This window comes from Pelecanus crispus, chromosome 2, assembly GCF_030463565.1.
Source record: "Pelecanus crispus isolate bPelCri1 chromosome 2, bPelCri1.pri, whole genome shotgun sequence".
Taxonomy (NCBI): Eukaryota; Metazoa; Chordata; class Aves; order Pelecaniformes; family Pelecanidae; genus Pelecanus; species Pelecanus crispus.
Genome location: NC_134644.1, coordinates 58381082 through 58402688, shown reverse-complemented (window position 1 = coordinate 58402688; position 21607 = coordinate 58381082). Strand labels below are relative to the sequence as shown.

Sequence of the window (21607 nt, the reverse complement as noted above, 5' to 3'; positions counted from 1 at the left end):
TAGATGACATCTGCAGCGCTTCCCTTGTCCACTGATGCAGTCACGCCTTCTTAGAAAGCCACTAGGTTGGTCAGGGAGGACTTGCCCTTGGTGAATCCGTGCTGGCTGTCTTGAATCACCTCCCTGTCCTCCATGTGCTTGAGCATAGCTTCTAGGAGGATCTGTTCCATGATCTTCCTAGGCACAGAGGTGAGGCTGACAGGCCGATAGTTCCCAGGGTCCTCCTTTCTTCCCTTTTTAAAAATGGGCACAACATTCCCCTTCTTCCAGTCACCAGGGACCTCACTTGACTGCCATGACTTTTCAAATATTATGGAGAGTGGTTTGGCAACTACATCAGCCAACTCCCTCAGGACTCTGGGATGCATCTCATCAGGCCCCAGAGACTTATGTACATTCAGGTTCTTTAGGTGGTCTTGAACATGATCTTCCCTTACAGTGGGAGGAGCTTTACCCCCCCTCGTCCCCATCTTGCGGTCCATCGATTTGGGAGTGGTGAGGAGAGAGGCTGCCAGTGAAGACTGAGGCAAAATAGTTGTTGAGTACCTCAGCCTTCTCCTCATCTGTTGATACTAGGTCAGCATTCTTGTTCATCGGGGGGGGTACGCTTTCTTTAACCTCCCTTTTCTGGTTCACATACATGTAGAAACCCTTCTTGTTATATGTCAAGTATATGTATATGTATACGACAAGTCAGCTCTAGAATAACTTCATGACATGAATATACTGAGTGGTATATGTGAAACGTTATCCTAATGAAATCACTCAACTGCCACAGAACCACATTTTTCTTTAAAATGGTCTTACAATCTTTTATACAGTCACTCCTAATCAGACATGATGAACTTCCTTTTTCACATCCATTCTTGAATCTAAGATATCTTGCTAATAATAACAGCAGTTTGTATGTGCAAAGATTTTTCAATGAATACCGGAAGCAAGAGATATCAAAATACAAGGTCTGTATCTCTCCTACCATCAATACACATTTAGAAAAGAAAAATGAATAGAAGTATGTTTTTTATAATGCAACTTCTCCCACTCCAGTTCCACCAGTACCTTACAACATGCTTATCGGCACACATTATATCTCAGGCTGGCAATTATAAAAAAAGGCAAGGGGGAAAGCATTGACTAGGTATGAAAAAAACCAAATTCAATAACCATATCAAAAGATATTTAAGAAAAGGAGGGGTGTGAATCACCAACGTTAAAAATGTAGCCTACATTAAAGTCAATGGCAAAATCCCTCAGAATTTCAAGATGCAAGATCTACGAGTGAGGATTCATATACAGATTTGAACCCACTCTCAAAGTGGGGACACACCTGAAGAAGGACTACTCCAAACCAATACACTAGACACAGAGGCCAACTGTGCTACTTAAAGCTGAAATCTGCCAGCATGCTCTCACTCAGTAAGTAGTTGTCACTGCACTCACAACTTTACTTGGCAGCACAAGTCTGACCTCTGTCAAGAGCCTCAAGTGTGATGTCCAATTCAATTACTAAAAGACACATTAAAATCTGGCTTATATGGTTAAGAAGTAACAGTCACCCATTTTTATTTTGGGATCAGAGTCTCCCCAGTCTCTTTAAGGAGAGACATTTTCAGTCTATTCAGTTTCAACATTCACATTAATATCTTTATTAAGCAACCCTGAGCCAGAAACGGAGAGCTTCGTAAAGTTCTTCTCTACCAAATAAAATATATTCAAATATAATCAAATTGGGGGGGGGGGGAGGGGGAAGTTGTTACTATTTTAAATAGTCACTGAGAAACAGTTTATCTACCAGAGGTCTTCTCTGCACACTCTTCCCTGTACTCTTCAGATCTGTCATTGACCAGTACAATTCCAGGGTACTTCCATTACCTACCATCAACAGCGGCTAAACTCACTTATGCACTTTAATTCTGGGACAGAGTAATGCACTGTCTTTCCAGCAGTATCAATAGGTCCATTCTGCTCACACTGAATGAGTGTCCTTCACCCTTCCCTCCCCTGTGTCTCCCCTCCTTATCCTCCCGTGCCAGGAAAGGAAGGAATTCTCCTTTTCCTGCTCAAATATCCAATAATCATTTCAGCCATCTGCTTCAATACAAGAAACTCTTCATAGAAACCCATCTAAATGGCAAACCATTAGAGATTAAGATGATTTATTTTAGTTTAGTGCAGTGTCACTGGTTTAATAAAATAAAAAATAACCAAGGATTTGGGAAGTACTATGGCTTACCTATGTAAAAACTCACTCTCTTGGCAATACATTCTATCGCTGCTGACAGACATTAGAACATTCCTTTCATCTCCTTCCTCTTCTTGCAGTTTAACCTATCCCCTTAAGGAGTATTTGCTTTCTCTAAGATAGATTATACATTGTATGCAACATGAAAACCTTACACACTTTCTCTACCATCTGCAAGGCTTTTCTGCCCACTTCTTTAAAAAGAATTAAATCAAAACCCTTATTAGACTTTTCATTTTGGATAAATAAACCAGGATTACTTTTCTGTTAGAAACTAAACCAAAAGGATTACTATTTCCAGATATGTGCACCTAACTTAGAGAAGCATTTTTGAATACAAGCAACCAAACATCCAAGCCTAGTGGGACCAAATGTGGAATGCAAACTGTGATAAAGAGCAAATATGAAGCATACACATACATGCACACAAAACACCCCCTCTATTCATGCAGAAAACATGATCTAATATGGGACTGATTTCTTTCAAATAATTCTTTCTGCATCCCAGTGTGATTCCAGGATGTGCAAATTAAGATAAATTTTATGGGTCAAATTATTCTTACCACTACATGTGCTCAAGTCAACTGAAATTGATGACAACTGGATGCTGTGTCAGAGGATGGAATTTGGCACAGAAAATCACAATGTAAGAAGATGTTATAAAAATAAAAATGACATGGTGCTTTGAATGAGGGAGGAAACAATTCTCAATGTGGCTTGGGAGAGAGAAAAGCATAGAGAAGCAGAAAAAGTTGACCCAAAAGCTAGTAGATTATCAGATAAGGCTCAGTTGTCAAAATAGAGCCAACTGCGAGGATCTGAATGAGAATTTCCATAATGGTTCTAGAGGAACCTAACCCCATTCCATAACTAACTCTAATGGAAGTAAAGCTATACCAGCTCCAAGTCCTGATCCACTTAGAGCTTGGAAGAGGAGAGACTGGTTTATTACTTCTGTATTCTTTGGAAATCCAAAATAGCTATTTAAGACTTCATCATTGCAGATCTTCATGTCTAATCTCATTAAACAAAATAGTGTGATGAAACCTTCAGTATGAGCTTCCCTCGTCTTTCTTCTTTTTTTTGTTTTTTACAACAGAAATGTCCCTAAAAGAAGCCTGTGTAACTTGCAAAATAGACCTAAATCAAAAACAGATTCACATATTCGTGTAGATGATTTAGCAGGAATATTTCTAGCAGTGGGAGTTTGCAAATATTATCAAATCCATGTTCATGTTTTATGACAACTGACCGATGAAAACCAGAAGCTATTCTGACACGCATTTTAACCCATTTTTCTGCTACCGGAATGAATATGAGCACAAATGTCTTCCTGGTTAAACCTTTGTTCATTTGAGTGAAATGTGAAGATGTGTCACGTCCTCAGTTGAGTTCCAGAACTACTCAGGATGTCATGTAGCATTTAATTTCAAGCTCCATTTAGAAAAAAGAATTAAACATCTAACCTGGAACAGCTATCCTCCCAGCTGTTGGATGATTCATTTCCATCACAAGTCCATTGTGCAGCACCTAGAAAGGAAACCCCAAAACATGTATGTAATAAAAAAAAAAAAATCATTTCCTAAACTCAAAAGAAAGATAAATATTATCATGTTCTTTCACAGAAAATCTGAAAATACAGGGAGCTGCAATTCAAGTAATTTGTTTAATCTGTAAAATGAAAGCCCTGATGTTGACGCTACTCTCTATTTTATGCATCTAAATAAATGCTTCACTAAGACTTTACAAGACTAACATATCTTTAAGCTCATATATCCAACACCAAACATAAGAAACTGAGCTGCAAGTATGTCATGCTTTCAACCACCAACAGACAACTAGGACCAACATGGAATGAGAATTAAAACCTTCACCCACTTTCACTTTTAATCTGCAATATGTATTGAAGGCCTATACACAATTTATGGTTTAGTGGTTTTTTTCACTGTTACTCAGTTGCTTTTGAGCTCATGATGGATCACACTATGAAATGTTCTCTTAGTAGTTCTTACAAACATTCAGGAAAGATGCCATAATTTTGATGTTATTTCTGTTCTTTCGAGTCGGTATGCCATGCTTCAGCTCTGTGTATATCTGTATGGGATGATTATTCATCAGTTCCTTGTTATTAACCTCAAACAGAAAACAAGGTATGATACCAAAATTCTCAAGTAACAGAGAAAAAGAAATTCATAATAGCAAACTCACTGCTATTGTTAATAGAATTCTGCATCCAAAGCCAATAAGTAATCTTTATAATTTCCTTACCTATTATTCTAACATCCTTCTAACAGTTATCTTAATCACATAATCAGAATTCTTAAAAATTATTGATTTTGTTATTGAAGTATCCTCTACAAATAAAAAGCCTTCTATTAACCAATTATTTTCATATCCAGTGTAACAACAAATCTGAAATAGGGTGCCTTGCCAAATGTATCAGCTATTGAAATGAAAGATGGGCAAAGCCTGTTAAGTGATCATGTAATACATCTACCTATTCATCTTGCACCATGAACAACACTAGCAACCGTGACTATTAATGACAGGTGTTGGTCTAATTATTCTTGAAAATTCCAAATTAACAAGATGACAATTTTCTTACGCAGTCTGCACCATATTCTCTGTTTTTATTGTCAAAAAATTTTTCTCATAATACATAATCTAAATACCTTTGCTTTGTATTCAACATCTTTATTCTTGTCTTTTCCACAACTGGACATAGAAAACCAATCACTAGCATCTTTATAACATTCTTTTACATAGTGGAAGATTGTAATCACATCCTCCCTCAGTCTGCTCTTTTCTAGACTAAACAAAACTAATTCCTTTAGCCATTCTTTCCAGGTCAAATTTTGTGAACCTTTTATCTGTGTAGAATAGCATGCTTAAGAATTCCCATTCCTGAACAGGTGGTGTCAAAAGGTCAGGTCAGCTTTCTCTTAGCTTGTGGGGTGAGCCTATTTAGCTGACATTTAGAAATCCAGATATTTCCGATAATAGATGCTAGTGGAAGAATGTCTGTTCACTGGTCTAATTGTTTGGCGCTGTACCAAATCATTAGTTCTATTTCTCTTTCGGAAGGTTAACGCCAGTTTTGGTAGACATTCAAGTGAGACATTCAGAATTTTTTTCCAAATGACAGAATTGGAAAATATAATTGCTTGGTTTAACTCATATTTAGAATCTTTCCAGTCATGTCCTTAATCAAACAGTATTGAAAGTTTGGCCTCCTTTCTCCATAACTTACTTACATAGACTTTTTTTTAATGCATTTAATTGATTATTTGTGACCTAATGCCAGAAAACATGCTTATTTGAACTTGAAATCAACAGCACACTCAGGTGCATAAGCACTTCTTTAGATGGCAAATGAAAGGCTGTACCTAAAAGTGGAACCATTTGGTTAAAGAAAAACATAGAGATTCTCCAGCAGCTACTCAGAGCTCCACAAAAGTCGTGCCTTCCTGTGTTCCAGGTCTCTAAATTCTTATTCTGATAAGGCAGACTTACATTACATTTAAAAGATTTCCTTTTGTTAGACTCATATTCCACCTCCCTTTTCTTTACAGAATGAACTAAGACAGTATCTTTGGGGATCACCAGTCTAACTTCTATTCCCTTTTAAAACAATTGCTTAAGACACAGTCAAGCTTCCTTTCCATTTTCGTGATAAGTATGGTGTTGATTTTCCCTCTCAGATACATTATTTTCTCGAAAACACTGCAATTGTCATTACTCTTATTACTCTTATTTTCTACAGTTATTAAGCCTATATTGGTTATATAAGCCTATACTCAGTTCTACCTTTCTTTTGAAGAAAACAACACCTAAACAATGAATCTAGCCAAAGACATCAGCAACATTGTTTAAAAGAACTGTGTAATTTCCTGTTTCATGTGTTCCACTATCAGGATTCCCAAAAAGAAATTGAAAAGAACAACTTCACTGACTCCTCCTCATGTGCTTTCTAAAAACTACGAAGGAAACATATAAGATTACTGCACCTTAGCCTTTGGGAGAATGCAATGTTCACATCCATTATCACCAAATACAAGGAAAGTCTGAGGACAAAGAAACAGAATTTGAAGATCTTCTCCCCCATTGTCTTGTACCGCTCAAATGGTCATGATCTTTCTCATGTGTCAGAGTCCTCTATCCCCTTTATATTCACGTTAGCTCAGCATAAGGAACTAATGAATCAAGAGGATTATGTAAAAGATGACAGCCATCAGTAGGTCCATTTTTAATTTTTTTTTCCCTATGGCTTACTTCCGAGGCTAGAAATACTTTATTACTATATTATCTGTTACCATGTGAGATTTTGTGAATGACATTAATGTTTGGGTGGCATTTTACACTGATTATAATGAGATCATTGTAAGGGAATCAGAAGCACAGTCTTCTGTCTTTCAGTAATAACCTTTTCATGCCATTTCATTTTATTCCAAATACAGTCATCTCCTAGATTAAAGAAGGAACCTCTCTTGTCTGTCTGCTGGTTAATGAAAAGAAAACCTGATGTTACCATTTTGTAATCTTATCTCAACAATAGTACTAGCAGTGTCCTGCTGTTATTTGTCACATGTTCATCTAGGGGTATTTTTTCTGTTCATACATGTTTATGTCTTTCCTCCTGACACTTAGAACTGTAAAGCAAAAGCCTCTCCTAGTTGCAAGAAAGAAAAGATTACACAATATGAAATAGTAAAAAAATCTCTGCATTCTACTGAAGTCAATAGAAGATAGGGTTGCTCTGATTTGTGCCACCTGTTATAATGATTCCTGCATCAACTTTTGCTACACAATCTTCTTTTAAATAAACTGTGTTTTCTTGCAGACTAAATTTGAAAAACTATACAGATATTATATATACAATGCAGGATATATGTAATTCTCTATCATTAGTTGCTACAATTCTACTTTGGGATTATTTATTGTGTATGCAGACAGTATCAGATTTGCCCATGTTACAAAAAGAAAATATTGTTTGGTGATGGATAAAAACAACAGAAGTCACTATATTTAAAATTTGTTTAGCCAGTATAGGTTATTACATGAGTTTATTCAAACTACAGCAAATAGAACAATTCATATGATTATGTCTTCTAACCTCAGAGAAGAAAATAATTTAATTAAAAAATTACTTCAATATTATTTTCCCCAATACTATATGCAAGGAAGTCCACAAAGAATCTTTTAAGCAAAGATCTTAATGTTTTATTTGTGTAATGCAAACCAAGGGTAATTTAATATATTTCATCATATATATTCTCAGTTGTTTCATCATTTCGTCAGCTTGTCATGAGAAAAACTATGGAGGATACTTACATCAACTGCTATGAAGCTCACAATAATTCAGATATAATAACTTCAATGAGTAATTCTGTTTTTTTCCCTAACGGTAATAACTGCAAGTTAAAAAGTGGTTAAATTTTTTATAACAGGCAGAGTTAAAAACCCTTAGCCATCTGCTTTCACTAGGAGGATCAAATATTAACTCTAGTTATTTCTTGTATTCTCGCCTTGTTCAAAACAATTCTTTAACCAACACTACTTATCTGCATTGATATTTATATTACCAGTGGGCATGTTCAGCTCAATATTGTAATCTTTCTTTCAGTGTTTGAGTCTCTTTTGAGTCTCACTTAAAAGCTAAGTGACATATAAGGACAAAAATGAGAATAAAATGAACTTAAAAAGAAATATAATGATGATATAAAAATACAGTATGGATGCAGAAACAATTTTAAATTTCATTTCATGTAAAAGACTTGCAATGTTGAAAATCTGCATTCAAACAGAGGTCAAATCTTTGACCACTTGGGACTTAAGACTCATTCTTTACAGGATCATATGGTACATGCAGTAGTGCAAGACACTTTTTCAACTTTCACAGATCCTTCAAGGAAAAAGATGAAACTCTCATTTTTCTATGACTGTACTGTTCCTTAAGGTAGTAAGATGTACAGACTATTAACGCATATAGTGTCTTTCTTTTGGACTTATGTGTGAGTACCTATTCATCTATCTAAAAAACAGCTAGAAAAAATATCACCATGCAGGATATGGCTTCAGGATGATTTAAAGTAATCTGTTTTTTCTTGGACACTCCACATCTTGTAAGAATATCTGATGCTTGATGATGGGTCCCTTAACTGATAAATACAATAACAATAAATATATAAAAGGGTTCTTTTGATAAAAAGATTATATAGCAAAGTAACAAAAGTTGTAAAACAGAAATGAATCATGAATATTATTATTAACAAGCATTAATCTTCCTTGCATCCCTCAAAAATGAATGGCGCTCTTACATGCTAAGGAAGTAAAATACTCTATTGTATTATTGATGTAACAGCACAAATGGCAGGTAGGAGAATCAGAAACATTGTTTCTGCCTTTTTTCACGTGGATAATGGGGTGTTTGGCCACCTAGTAAACATCTGGCAAATTTTACAATTATCGTAAGGTTCATTTCCTATCAAGTTGGTTCATTTCAACTGTAACGTAACTGATTATGCATGTAACCAATCACCCATGACAATGCAGTTTCTCTTTGAACTGCCAGCAAGGTTTCAAATCCATTCTAGGTACTACCTAAGATACAATCAGCTTCCAAACCCCAACTGAATGCTGTCAGCACACCACCCCCGGCAAGTTTCAAAAGTTCTATTTAATGTAGAGCCATGCATTTGAAATATGCATTTGTACAGATACCACCCTCTCACACTTTCATCTAGAATTTAGTGAAAAGGATTTTCAGGGCCACAAAGGAAATGATGTAACCATTTTCTCCATATTTTTGTAGTCACAAGATAGGTGGCTGTTGGTAAATGTAATTACTACTAGTGCCTCCAAACCATAAGAAAATAATAATACCGCTTTTCCTGTACATGGTGAACACAGAGCTATGGCCATAATCACCCCCTAACAAGAAGTAACAGCGCGTGTTATGAACACAATGCCATACTGGAATCGCATCCCATGTCCTAAAAGATGTCCAAATAAAAAGATGTTGACTTATTTGAAATTTGAAAAAGATATTAAATGTATCCCTATCCGATGCCTGGTTATGCTTGGTCTCATATTTCTAGAAAGATGTTACACAGCAGAATGTTTTGCTTATCAGCATGTTCCTGTTGCCAATGAGAGCTGTCTTTTATCACTAATAAATTTATTATTCTTCTTCTTTCCAAACACAGCTTCTAACATATATGGCTCACCTGGAGAAGGTAGTATCATCCCTCTACCATAAGAAGCATCTAAGTATTGTATTCGTTAATCACATCTATCTCCACTTTACCTGCATCTACCTCTCATATTTGAAGTATCTCACCATTTCATGCTAGAACAGTACTTAATTTAAACAAAAGTAATGTTCTTTACAAATTTTTGAATGAGTGAAATCCGTTGGGTTTTTTGTTTCTGGTTGCTTATTAATTTACCTTTTTACTCTCAGTCCCTTATTCTGACACACTAAATGCTGTGGGTATGTTATGGTCCCTTCTGTCCCTAGAACCACATCTGTGATACTAAATGAATACAACAAAAGAAAACCACAGTTCACTGGAATGTCCTTATTCTCCATTTCTGCTTTCTGCTAGGCCTGTGTCTTACAGATTGTTTGCTCTGGTAAACTTTTTCTTTTCTTTGTGGGTGTGAGGTGATGGCTTTGACAAAGTCCTTCTTATGCCACAGCTTCACAGCTTTTTACACACACGCTGTAGACAAAATTACTTTTTACTGACATCCCTAGGGATGGGGTTTTGATGCCTGAAGCATATATATTTGGTTCAAAAAAATCCTGATCCATGTAACCATATTCAAATTGCTTTTCTACTTGGCTGCTGTATCTCTTGTTCTACTACAGAACACCTAAACTGGATTCCATGTTGATTCTTCGGATTTAATTTCTTACTTTTTATTTAGTATATTTTGCCTGAAGAGTTTTTACATCCTCCAGTCTAATAGTGGATCTATAAACTAGCTATTTTCTAGTTTCTAGCTAAATTCAATGTTGAATTTAAGTGAATTTAAGTGGCCATGACTTTAACCCAAAAAGGCCTGCTCTGATACAGGCCTTCAGAGTTTCTTACCTACATTCCTGTACATCACGTAAGTCAAGAATTGCCATTCTGTTTGTGTGCTCTAGAATTTAATGTAGCCACTCAAGAGCGATGAGAAATTGCTTCCCTTATGCTCTATCCCATTGTGACATTTGACCAGCTGAAGGTAGTTGAAGTCACCCATTATTACTACCTCATTAGGCTTAGTCGATTCTTTGATCTCCTTCAATGTTTTGGACTCAATATCCGTTTCCTGATCAGAAGGCTCAACAGTATAGCCCTAATACTGCTCCCCCAGCTCTATGACCTAATCTGTCCTTCCTGTTCAGTTTATAGCCAGGTATTACACTCTCCTATTGATTTTTGTCATTCCAACATTCTTCTGTAATGGCTGCTATGTCAAGATCCTCTTTCTTTGCCAGGAATTTCAAGTCACCTATTTTTTCTCTTACACATCTCATGTTGGTATACAGACATGTATAAGTTTTGTATGTGTTTGGGGAAGCAGGGAGTTGGCCACGTCATTTTTTATTTAGCTCTTAAGTTTGACACTGTATTAGCTTTCCAGAATTTCTCAGTTGTCCCTCCTTCAGTTTTGCTGTACATTTCATTCTTGTCCCTTACACCTTTTGTATGACTGACATCATTACCAGATGTCTTTAAACGGTGAGAGCCCCTATTTGTCAGCTTTTCCTCAACTCCTGTATGAGTAACCGCACCCATTAATTTCCTACACCAGCAATCTGTTTTTACTACGGTTCTAGACAACCCCTTCCACAGAGGTTCTTCCTCCTCCAAAGCTCTGTGTAAGTATCCCAATGGAAATCCTACTTCTTGTCATCCATTAACTGAAATACCAAAAATCTTAAATTATGAAACCTGCACATTAGACTAAAAGCAGTTCAGAAGTGAGCATAAAGATGATGAAACTTCACCAGGTTTCCTGGGTAAGTTTCCAGGATTCTTTTAGTAGTTCATAATACTGGCACAGAATATATCCACCACAGTGAGCTCCTCTCAGGCATCCTATGAAAGTCTGTTCTTCAAGTTCTGGCTTCACCTTCTTCCTCCCTAAGAATCTACTCAGCAAATTGTTTTTGTGGCCCACATGAACCAGGCAATTAATATTTTTAGTAATTAATTTCCTAAATCATCTTTCAAATTCAATAACTGAAGTAAGATATGAACCCGATACTTAGAGTAGTTCTCATATTAATATTTACCTTCCCTTAGCACCTACTGCTACAAAATAAAAATGAAAAATTCCTTACTGCTAAATCAGCCACAGTACAATGCACAAAAGAGACAGTAAATAATCCAAAAAATCTTAAACAATGAAAACCATTTGTGACAGAGCAGAAACACCTTTGCCATTGTCTAATCGTCAAACACATACTTATTCTTGAGAAAAAGTGCTAAATTCAATTTATACCTCGCAGTCTAGGTAAATATGAGACAGCTGCTAAATACGTCTATATAAATCTCAAATGTTTTCATCAGATGTATTGGAAAATAATGAGAGTAAAAGAAGGTAATTTTATTCCAATAGCAGACCATATTCCAGTAAAGAATCAGTTTTTTAAGTCTTGTGGAGAAGCAAGTATGTCAGAGGGGTTTATTAGCATATGGCATAATTAATATTTATAATGAATAGCAAGGAGATTAAGAGAACAAAGATTTATAACTCAGGCCAAATATACAAAAACGCAAGGACACACACCTGTAATTAACTGCATAAACTCTCTGATTTTCACAGTTGCATACCTGACCCTGACTTCAGGGGGCTTCCCGAGTGCTCAAAAATCAGGCCCCTTCCCTCAGGTGCCCAAGTATAGCTCCCTGATGACCTCTTGTGCCATCAGTCTGGAAACGTGGCAAAGGAGAGAACCTGTCCTTATTGGTTAAAAAATACATATACTTTTCAGATGTGTTTTTTTTTCCTGAGAACTGAAATGTGATTGTAAAACCAATCCTAAATGCACACAAATATTTAAGCAAAGATGGTTGGCTGTGCTGCTATTTGGATATGAGACCTGGCTCCTCCTGATGGCAAGATGGGATGTGGCTGTATTCAAAGCACTGGCTCTGGGATCAAAGAGCCTGTCTCCAGCTGTGACATACCTTTCATGTATAACACTGATAACCACACTGATCACCTGGAAGGTGCTACAGAAACAGATTGATTTTATTACTGCAACAGGCTGAAATACTGACTGGTTTTGCTTCTTTCAGTGAGAATTGCCAGTAATTTACTGCTAGCAATCACTGGTTTTCAATAATATTTTTCCTACTTCAGATTATTACAAATACTATATTCAGCATTCAGCACAAATATTATGTTTGCAGTTTCTCTGATCAAAAAGCATGGAAAAACCTAGCTACAAATAATTTTTAAAAATGCAAGTGAATGTAAAAGAAGTGTCCTGGATTGTACCTGGGTTATATTATTTTGGTGTCAAGAACATCACATGAAAGGCTTTCATTTTATTTTATTTCATTGTGACTTTTATCTCATATTAAACAAAACCAAAGTCAGTTTCCAGATGTTTTCATTTGTGGAAACTAACTTGTAAATGCAAATGAATGTAAGCATATTCCTATAGTAGTAATAAGCTAGGGCTGCCACACCTTCAAGCACTGTGTACCATAAGTGGGAGACTGGTGGGAAGGAAATGCTGAGAACCTTTCCACTGCCATTATTCTCACAACAATTCTGTAGATATTTCATATGCTCATTATATTCAGGGGTCATACCCAGACTTGCATACAGAGCTGGCAATGATAAAGAGAAAATTCTGATGGTTTCTGTGGGGCTTTGTACAACTAAGATTTTTCAGAAGTACCTTTTTGCCATGTGGTATAGGAATAAGTCACACACAGTTGCAACTGTGGACTGAAAACATGTACCGAGGTGTTTGTCCAACATGTAGGAGAACTATTATTTCAAAATGTGCAATCTTTAACAATATTGAATAGTAAGAACACTTCTAATAGTTCTGTTATAGAAATCGTGTGTTTTCGCAGATAGGTATACATGTTATGGCAAGAATACATTTATAGAAGAAAAAGAAATCTCCATAGTCAGGAAGCCTCAAATATTCACAAACTTACTGCTGGGCTAAGAGTAAGCAAAGGAACCATTAACAGCAGCACTGTACCATCATGCTAATATATCACTTTGTTTCTGACGGTCCTTGGGGACCTCACCTGTTTCTCCCAGTACAAAGTACATAATCAGTATAGGTTTTCCAATCTTGCACGCCACACTGAGTTCCCAAGAGCCTTCTTTTAAGTACTCTATCCATCTTTCACCTGCCATGTAAGTGTTGCGGTTTATTTATACATCATTCATTGTTTTCTTAGAGCTAGTCTGTCAGCTCAGAGTACTTACCCCTTCCCAAAACTGCAAAACTTGCTCATCCACAGAGGAATGCCACTTAACATTGGCACCTGCTTAGTGTTGTAAAGTACATCCAGATGCGACTATCTCCCTGCAGACCCTCAGCCTGCTGCAGGCAGAGATTCACTACACCTCTCCTTATAAGCGGTTTATTCCCGAATACTCTTCCACTGACCTTTGTATCCCTTTAGAAAGCGAACTGTGACCGTGGTTTGAACTACAGCATGTAGTTCATGTAGGTACAGACTTAAGTCAAAGGAGCACTGTGGAGAAACACAGGCAGACTACACTGGTAAACAGTATCGATGTTGTTCAGGTTGAGTGCTGGGTTTTTCTTCCTCAGTGCTTTATGTCCTGGGCAGTCACAGGAACATTCATCAACAGAAACTCTGGCACATGAAGATCTTTCCTGATTTATACCCTGCCCCATTAACACTGGCCTTTGTAACAAAAGCATTTAAGATAGAGAACTCCTAACCATGTGTACACCAAAAATCTGGGATTCAAGAGTGCTACTTGCAAGACATGTATGGAGAAGCATATTTAGGTCAAAAATAAGTTGCCACTTTGTATGAGTATCTTCCACTCCTTTCTAGCAGTTCAGTACTTAACTATTTTCATGCACTTTTCCATTATTAACATTTAATTTAATGAGTTTTATTACCCAACCATAAAATTTCTCTCCAAGTTGCAGAAAGGCAAAAAGAAATCTAAAGCCAGGCAGGTATTTCAGAGCTATGAGTGTACACATGAAAGAGGTGATTTCTCTCAGAACCTATCCGTGTTAAAAAAAAAAGGAAACATAGTTTTGAAAATAGTACATTTCACAGTTACTTAGTCGATAATGTGCATTAGATGCTTTGTGAGAATTTAATATAAGAAGCAATTAATATTGGAATACTGTATATAAAACTGTGAGCAAAAACCAATACAGGTTTTTAAATACGATGCTTCCTATGAACTTTGCAGTGCTTCCAGACTTCTCTTGCTTTGAAGTTAATGATCCCATGCCATTAACCTGAACAATGAAAACAGAGGACCTAAATTTATAAAACACAACAGAAATAACACAGTTTTGAGTGCTAATGTACAGACTCAACAATAGCCTGCAGTAACGTCACTGGCTATTACACTATACCTTTTATTGATGTTCCCATAACGAAATCTCATTCGGCTGGAAAGCATACATCAACTACTTAATGGAAACCAACCTTAGGAAGGCACTGTTCATTTCCTTAAGCATTTCTTAAATGTTAGAAAATTAGAAAGTTCTAAATATACCCCTAAGAACACAAAGAACCTGCTAAAGCTTTAAATTTGCTTTTCTGCATTGATCTTCCACATTATGTTCCCATTTGTGGTCAGACCTGGCATATAAGAAGCCTGAACTTTGTTTTGCCCTGTCAGGTTCCTAGCATGGACACCTCAGAAGACATGTACTATGGCTAAGCCTCAACAAACTGAAGGATCAGCAATTCCATGTGGAATTACCATGAGCGTTATCCCTGAAAACTTACACTGAGAAAGCTACACACTGAATATAAGCCCTATCAGTCCCTTAAGACATGCTTTCTCCCAGCAAAATCATTACCAGAAATCTAGAGAGTTCACAGTGTCAAGAGAGACAGAAACGATCACACATTCTCCAGAAAAACACCTTCATACCTTTTACAGATCAGCTGATTAGAGCACATAGTTGCTGAAACAAGTTGTTATAGAATCTATGAGGGATGAAGGGAAAGAAAAAAAAAAGGGAGAATACTAAGGACTGATTTTTCCACTTAAAATCTTATACCAGTTTGCATGAACAAAGGCATGACAGAGTTCACCTGGGTAAATTCACATCTTCAGATGTTCCAAGCTATTTTGGAAGCTATACCCAACTTTAACTCCTCAACTTTGTGTTGAGGGTTTCTTCCACCTCAACAGCGGTACCTGTTCTTTAATTTTACATAAGTTAATACTAGGATTTGATAGCATTAAAAGCAGAGTTGACAGTAATCTCTCATGATGGAAGAGTATTTTTTCCAAACATTTAAATCTAAGCAGATGTTCAATGTAATTGGAAACGTAATTTGTACATGTCTACATACTGAAACATTTCAGGGCCTTCATAATACCATCACTTTACAACACTTCACTGTATCTGAGTTTATTTGAAGCAGGTTGCACAGCAATTAACATTTGCCAGAAGACATCTCTTGTGTCAAGCCATAAGCACTACTCTGAATATTCTGTTCGTATAAGACCTTTCATTCTAACTAGTCATATTTAAGCAGACAAATAGAATGAAGGGGAATCAAACTATACAAAATGTACAGAGGTGACATCTAATAAAATAAAATGTGTTTTTTAAAAAGGAATTGTCTTAGGCTTGCAGCTGTTTTGTGAGACTAGATCCAACCTGGGTTACATTTAAGTACAACACAAATGCATAAAAATCTCATGTTTTGGGCCTGCTGATTAAAATGCCACTAGCTTATTATAGAGTATGTATTTCCTACAAATGGCAAATCTATCTAATAAACTCCAGTCCTGCAAAAAGATTCTTCTTCCAGAACTACTTTTGGACAATAAATCTCTTCATGCAAGCCACAAGAAGTTTGTGTGCATAATCCCACTGGAGTATCACAGCAAGTATCTGCTATACCATCTAGATAAAGAAAGATCATTAAAGAATGCTGCAGCAGTAACATTGAATACGATTGGGCCCGTGAATGAAACCAGCCCATTACTATCATCATGTGACTATATTCTGAAGTGATTTTCATTTCTCTGATTGATCACCTGCTCGTCAAGAAATCAGTTTGAGAGTTTAACATGAAAAAATGCTTGGTGTTTCACACCAAAAGGGAGAGTACTGCAATGTTTGATATGTTAAGGTAGTTTGAAAATAATATTGTACAAGAATACAGGTGTTACATAACTGTAAGTCATATCTTTTAAGTGCACATCACAGAATACTTTTTAAAGAGGAAAGCATTGTTGCCTTGTATCTCATTAATATATATCTATACTTTACATACAGTGGAGTGCACAAAACTAGAGTTTCTTTGTTTTATAATTAATTGTTCCATATACCTATTTGTTTGGGTTTTTAATTTGCCTGAACATTTTTTCCCCACTAGTCTGCTTATCTGAGGTCAACAAAACGCAGAGCTTGAAAGAGATATTCAAAAGGCAAGTGGTAAAAGGCCTTTTATTCCTTAACAGAGGCACATGAATGTTGAAATAAAATAAGAACTGATGTAGGCTTTCAGTCCAAAACACAGAAGAGCCTAAGTAATTTTTAGAAGTGTTTCTCTAATATTGTGACTTCCAGTTTTGCACTATTTGGGGTTTGTGCCAACCAGAAAACAAAGTACCAAACAAAGAATGTGGATCAGAAGTCACAAAAATTGACTTACAATAAAGGGAAGACCAAAAGAGATGACTACTATTTCCTATGCTAAATAAGAGTCATACAATGGAAGATGACTAGACTAGAATAGAATTGAATCAAATCGAATCAAATAGAACAGTTTAGCTGGAAGGGCCCTACAATGATCATCTAGTACAACGGCCTGAGCACTTCAGGGCCGACCAAAAATAAGTTCAAGCATGGCATTAAGGGCATTGTCCAAATGCCTCTTAAACACTGACAGGCTTGCGGCATCAACCACCTCTCCAGGAAGCCTCTTCCAGGGTTTGACCACCCTCTTGGTAAAGAAATGTTTCCTCATGTCAAGTCCAAACCTCCCCTGACGGACGCAGCTTTGAGCCATTCCCACACACCCTGGCACTGGGTACCAGGGAGCAGAGATCACAACCTCCCTCTCCACGTCCCCTCCTCAGGAAGCTGGGGAGAGCAGTGGGATCGCCCCTCAGCCTCCTTCTCTCCAAACTAGACAAACCCCGTGTCCTCAGTCCCTCCTCAGAGGACATGCCTTCCAGCCCCTTCACCACCTGTGATGCCCTTCTCTGGATGCATTCAAGTCATGGAAGCGATTACCATTTAAAATATTTAAACAGTAGCAACAGCAATTGAAGATGGGGAGCATCAAGTTAGGGTGATGCACTGCTACATAAAACCATGAAAATTCAGTAAAGAAAAACATAAACTTAGAGCCATTTCAATTTCCTGCTGCTAAGACCTACCTATGCTTTTAGATGAACAGAAATTTTAAAACTAAATTAAGTAAAAACATTAGAAAATACACTGTATAGAACAACCCTGGCTTTTCAGAAGACAGAAGGATTTTTCAGTTATGTGATCCACCTCTTGTATCTAGGTTCTGTGATTCTGTAAATGCCCAGTCTCATAGTATTTCCCATGAGGATCAGGTCATGTTAGAGACCTACCGGAAATCCATTCCCATAAAACTTCTAGCTTAATTTACACATAAATAGATATAAATTGGCTTCAGTTAGTGTTGTGGTTTCGGTTGGGATTGAGTTGTTTTTTTTTTTCCTTCTAGTAGCTGGTATAGTGTCGTGTTTTGGATTTAGTATGAGAATAATGTTGATAACACACTGATGTTTTAGTTGTTGCTAAGTAGTGCTTACACTAGTCAAGGACTTTTCAGCTTCCCAGGCCCTGCCAGCGGGAAGCTGGGAGGGGGCACAGCCAGGACAGTTGACCTAAACTGTCCCAAGGGATATTCCATACCATATGACATCATGCTCAGTATATAAACTGGGGGGAGTTGGCCAGGGGGTGTACTGCTGCTCGGGGAATGGCTGGGCATCTGTCAATCTGTCAGTGGGTGGTGAACAATTGAATTGTGCATCACTTATTTTGTATATTCTTTTTATTATTATTATTATTATTATTATTATTATTACTTCCCTTTCCTTTTCTGTCCTATTAAACTGTCTTTATCTCAACCCATGAATTTTACTTTTTTTTTCTTTTTTTCCCATTTCTCTCCCCCATCCCAATGGGGAGGCGTGGAGTGAGCAAACAGCTGTGTGGTTGCTCAGCTGCCTGCCAGGCAGTTAGACAGGCTTTTCTTTTTTCTTCAGAACTAAACCTGTGTACCTGCAAATGTTTTCTCACTCATGTAATACCGCTATTTAGTTAAGATAAATAGAAAAAAAACATCCTTCCAACATTTCCTCACCCTTTACTTCAATCTTATATCTGAAGAAATATTCTTTTGGAAGAGCTAAAAAGTTCTGTCTTTGTATTCGTGTATTCCTTAGTCTCCCGAAGATACTACTGCTGCCAGTATTTGACCAAAAGCTGCTTTTTGAAAGAAGACTACTGTTCACTGCACTCATCCCACCCTCCAATGACAGGAAACCAGAAATGATCAAAACACAGTTGTCACATAAAATTAATTTACAGTTACTACTGATATGGACTGCAATGGAATATGTGACCTGGTGAGTTAGTGAAGACAGTCAAAGAAAGGATTTCTCACTGAAAAATGAACTCACATTGTGGGATTTCTTGCTCTGCCATGCAAGTATGGGATGATTTTGGAGGTTAACCTTATGACCTACATTCACCTCAACTACCATTAGACACTTGACTGAGGATTGCAAGATGGTAACCAAATTGCCCTCATTATAGGCAACAGAGAGAAAGACTCTTCCAGAGGGTGATTATGGCTTTGATATTTGACTATGATTATCATTATTATTATTAAGATATTACTCCATTAACAATGGAGTAATCTTAGAATAAGAATGTACCTACCTCAAAATTTTCACTTAAATGCTTAGTTTTAACCAAGACGTATTCAGGACTGTGCATGGGACACTGAAAGACACAGAAGGGGTGTGGTGTTGGGCTAATTTCAGATCAGTGGACATAAGTCATCTGCCCTCTGATTTACAGCAGCAGAGGTGAGACAGGCTGCCAAGACGAATTTGTACTATATAATAAAATCCTCAGTATTGCTGAAATTCACTGTCACTACTCCCATATATCCCTTGACACAGATGTTCCTTACCAGTTCTTTCCTTTTTACATATAACAAAATATTCAAAGGCCTAGAATCAATACTCTGTGGGTTGAAGGAAAAAGCAGTAATGCATTCAGAAAATGTGACCTGAATAAGTGGTAAGTGTATAAGGTATAAAAGGACAGCTCAGATGTGTGTACAATCCGGGTTTCCCCTTCAGCACTGACAAATGCTCCATCTTTAGTGAAGCCTCCTTGCTTACAGGCAGTTGACAGTTAGGCCCTGCCTGCATTCTCCCTTAATCCATCAACACATACTTGAAGAGAGAAGAGATACTCCATCTCCAGAACAAATCTGGAGTTTTTTCAAGTAGGGCTCACGGAGATAGCTTGCTTACTTGCCTTGCATAAACACATCACTCAAGAAGACAACATCAAAGACAGCAGACCTGTCATAAGTCTGATGCATGCTTTTTTGTTATTATTATTGCTCAGCTGTTCAAGGCAATGAAGTCTTTGCTGAACTTCATGAAGGTAAACCATGCTAAGCTGGGACATTTTTCAAATTTAAGGAACATGGTACCCCAAAAATATAATTTAAAAAGTTCCACATATGAAACTGATACCCAAGTGTAGCTACAAGATATTTAGCTTATATTTACCTTGTGTTTGATTACTAAATTGTAGGTGCCTAATTTTGATTGCAGTTTATTATGGGAGAAAAGCAAATGAGGTAGGAATCCAATCTGCTCTCTCTGAGGTAGCTCGACAACATGAACCAAAGCATGGTAAATGGAGATTTGCTTCAAAAGCTCTAAAATGCTGAAGCAAATGCACCCACAGTTGCTTAAAGGTTCACTGTAATTAAGTAGGAATAATTTTACAAAGAGAAGTATGTAACTGGGGACCTGGACAAGGAGCTGTGTAATGTAACCTGGGGTTGTATGTTGATTAGCTAGCAAGACAACAGATCCTGCTTCCACTGACGCAAACAGGAGTCAGAGCAAAACCCAAAACATGCTGGGCTACTGCTGTTCAGTCAGGTTTTGCGTTTCAGCCTGTTAATGATGAATCCCAGATGGACATTCGTAGTTGTCTCGTGGAAAACTGGAGTAGTAAATACATTTTGTTTATTATCATTTATCTACTTAGGTGTAAGTTCTAAGTGACAGGCTAAAGACATTTTTCAGGCATGCCGAATGTTTTTCTCTCTACTGCTAGACTAGTAATGTTAGACTAATGTGATTCTGTCATTGAAGCTAGCTGCCTGAATCTTTCTCCTGAAGTATTCATACTTTTCTGTTTGCAAAAGCTGTCAGAGTTTGAAACTGGTATTAAGTTGAGAAACAATTGGTCTTTCAAATTCCAAATAAAATAACATGTTTGAAAACATTTTAGTGCTTTAAAACCAGCTATATCATCTTAGAAACTACATGTAATCACAGAATCATTGGAGACTGCAAATAGAGAGAACATAGAAACCCCTCAAGAACCTCATCTTAGTCCAGTTCTTGCTCTCATAGCACATTTCTAAAAAGAATCAATCTAAAGGCAAAAAAAGCTCACTCTTTCTTTTCATACCAGCAGAAATGGTACAGTTTTATTTTTCAGATTTATAAAACAGTATTGTTTTTGATGGATTATGATCCAGAAAAATGTTATTGCTATATTTTGAAATCAGATGTTTATATAGTAAAACACCCAACACACAATAGTTCATCAACCTCATATTACTGTGCAGTATTGAGATGTCTTTAGAAGTGTATTTTTCTTCTTTTGCTAATTAATGCCAAGATTTTTAAATTAATTTGAGAACAACATGAAAACCATATGTTAAAATTTGACAGTTGTGATCAAATGACAATAGAGATCTGTTAGTTCTCCCTTTAACTTTGTAAATATGTGTTAAAAATGCTTCCCAAAATCATCACAAGGATTAACAAAACACTCTAACACATGCAAAGATAGAAGTCTAGAAAACAGCAATTAACAGCAATAGTGTTATC

General features: G+C 36.8%; 1 protein-coding gene across 1 annotated transcript in view; it reads right to left on the bottom strand.

Annotated features, from left to right (window-relative positions):
- The window catches only part of SUGCT (succinyl-CoA:glutarate-CoA transferase), a 336377-nt gene that overhangs the window by 52822 nt on the left and 261948 nt on the right, over positions 1-21607 (bottom strand). Inside the window, exon 13 of the mRNA XM_075704878.1 lies at positions 3709-3772. Within this exon, the coding sequence (XP_075560993.1) occupies positions 3709-3772 (64 nt within the window). The remainder of the gene's footprint in view (positions 1-3708; positions 3773-21607) is intronic.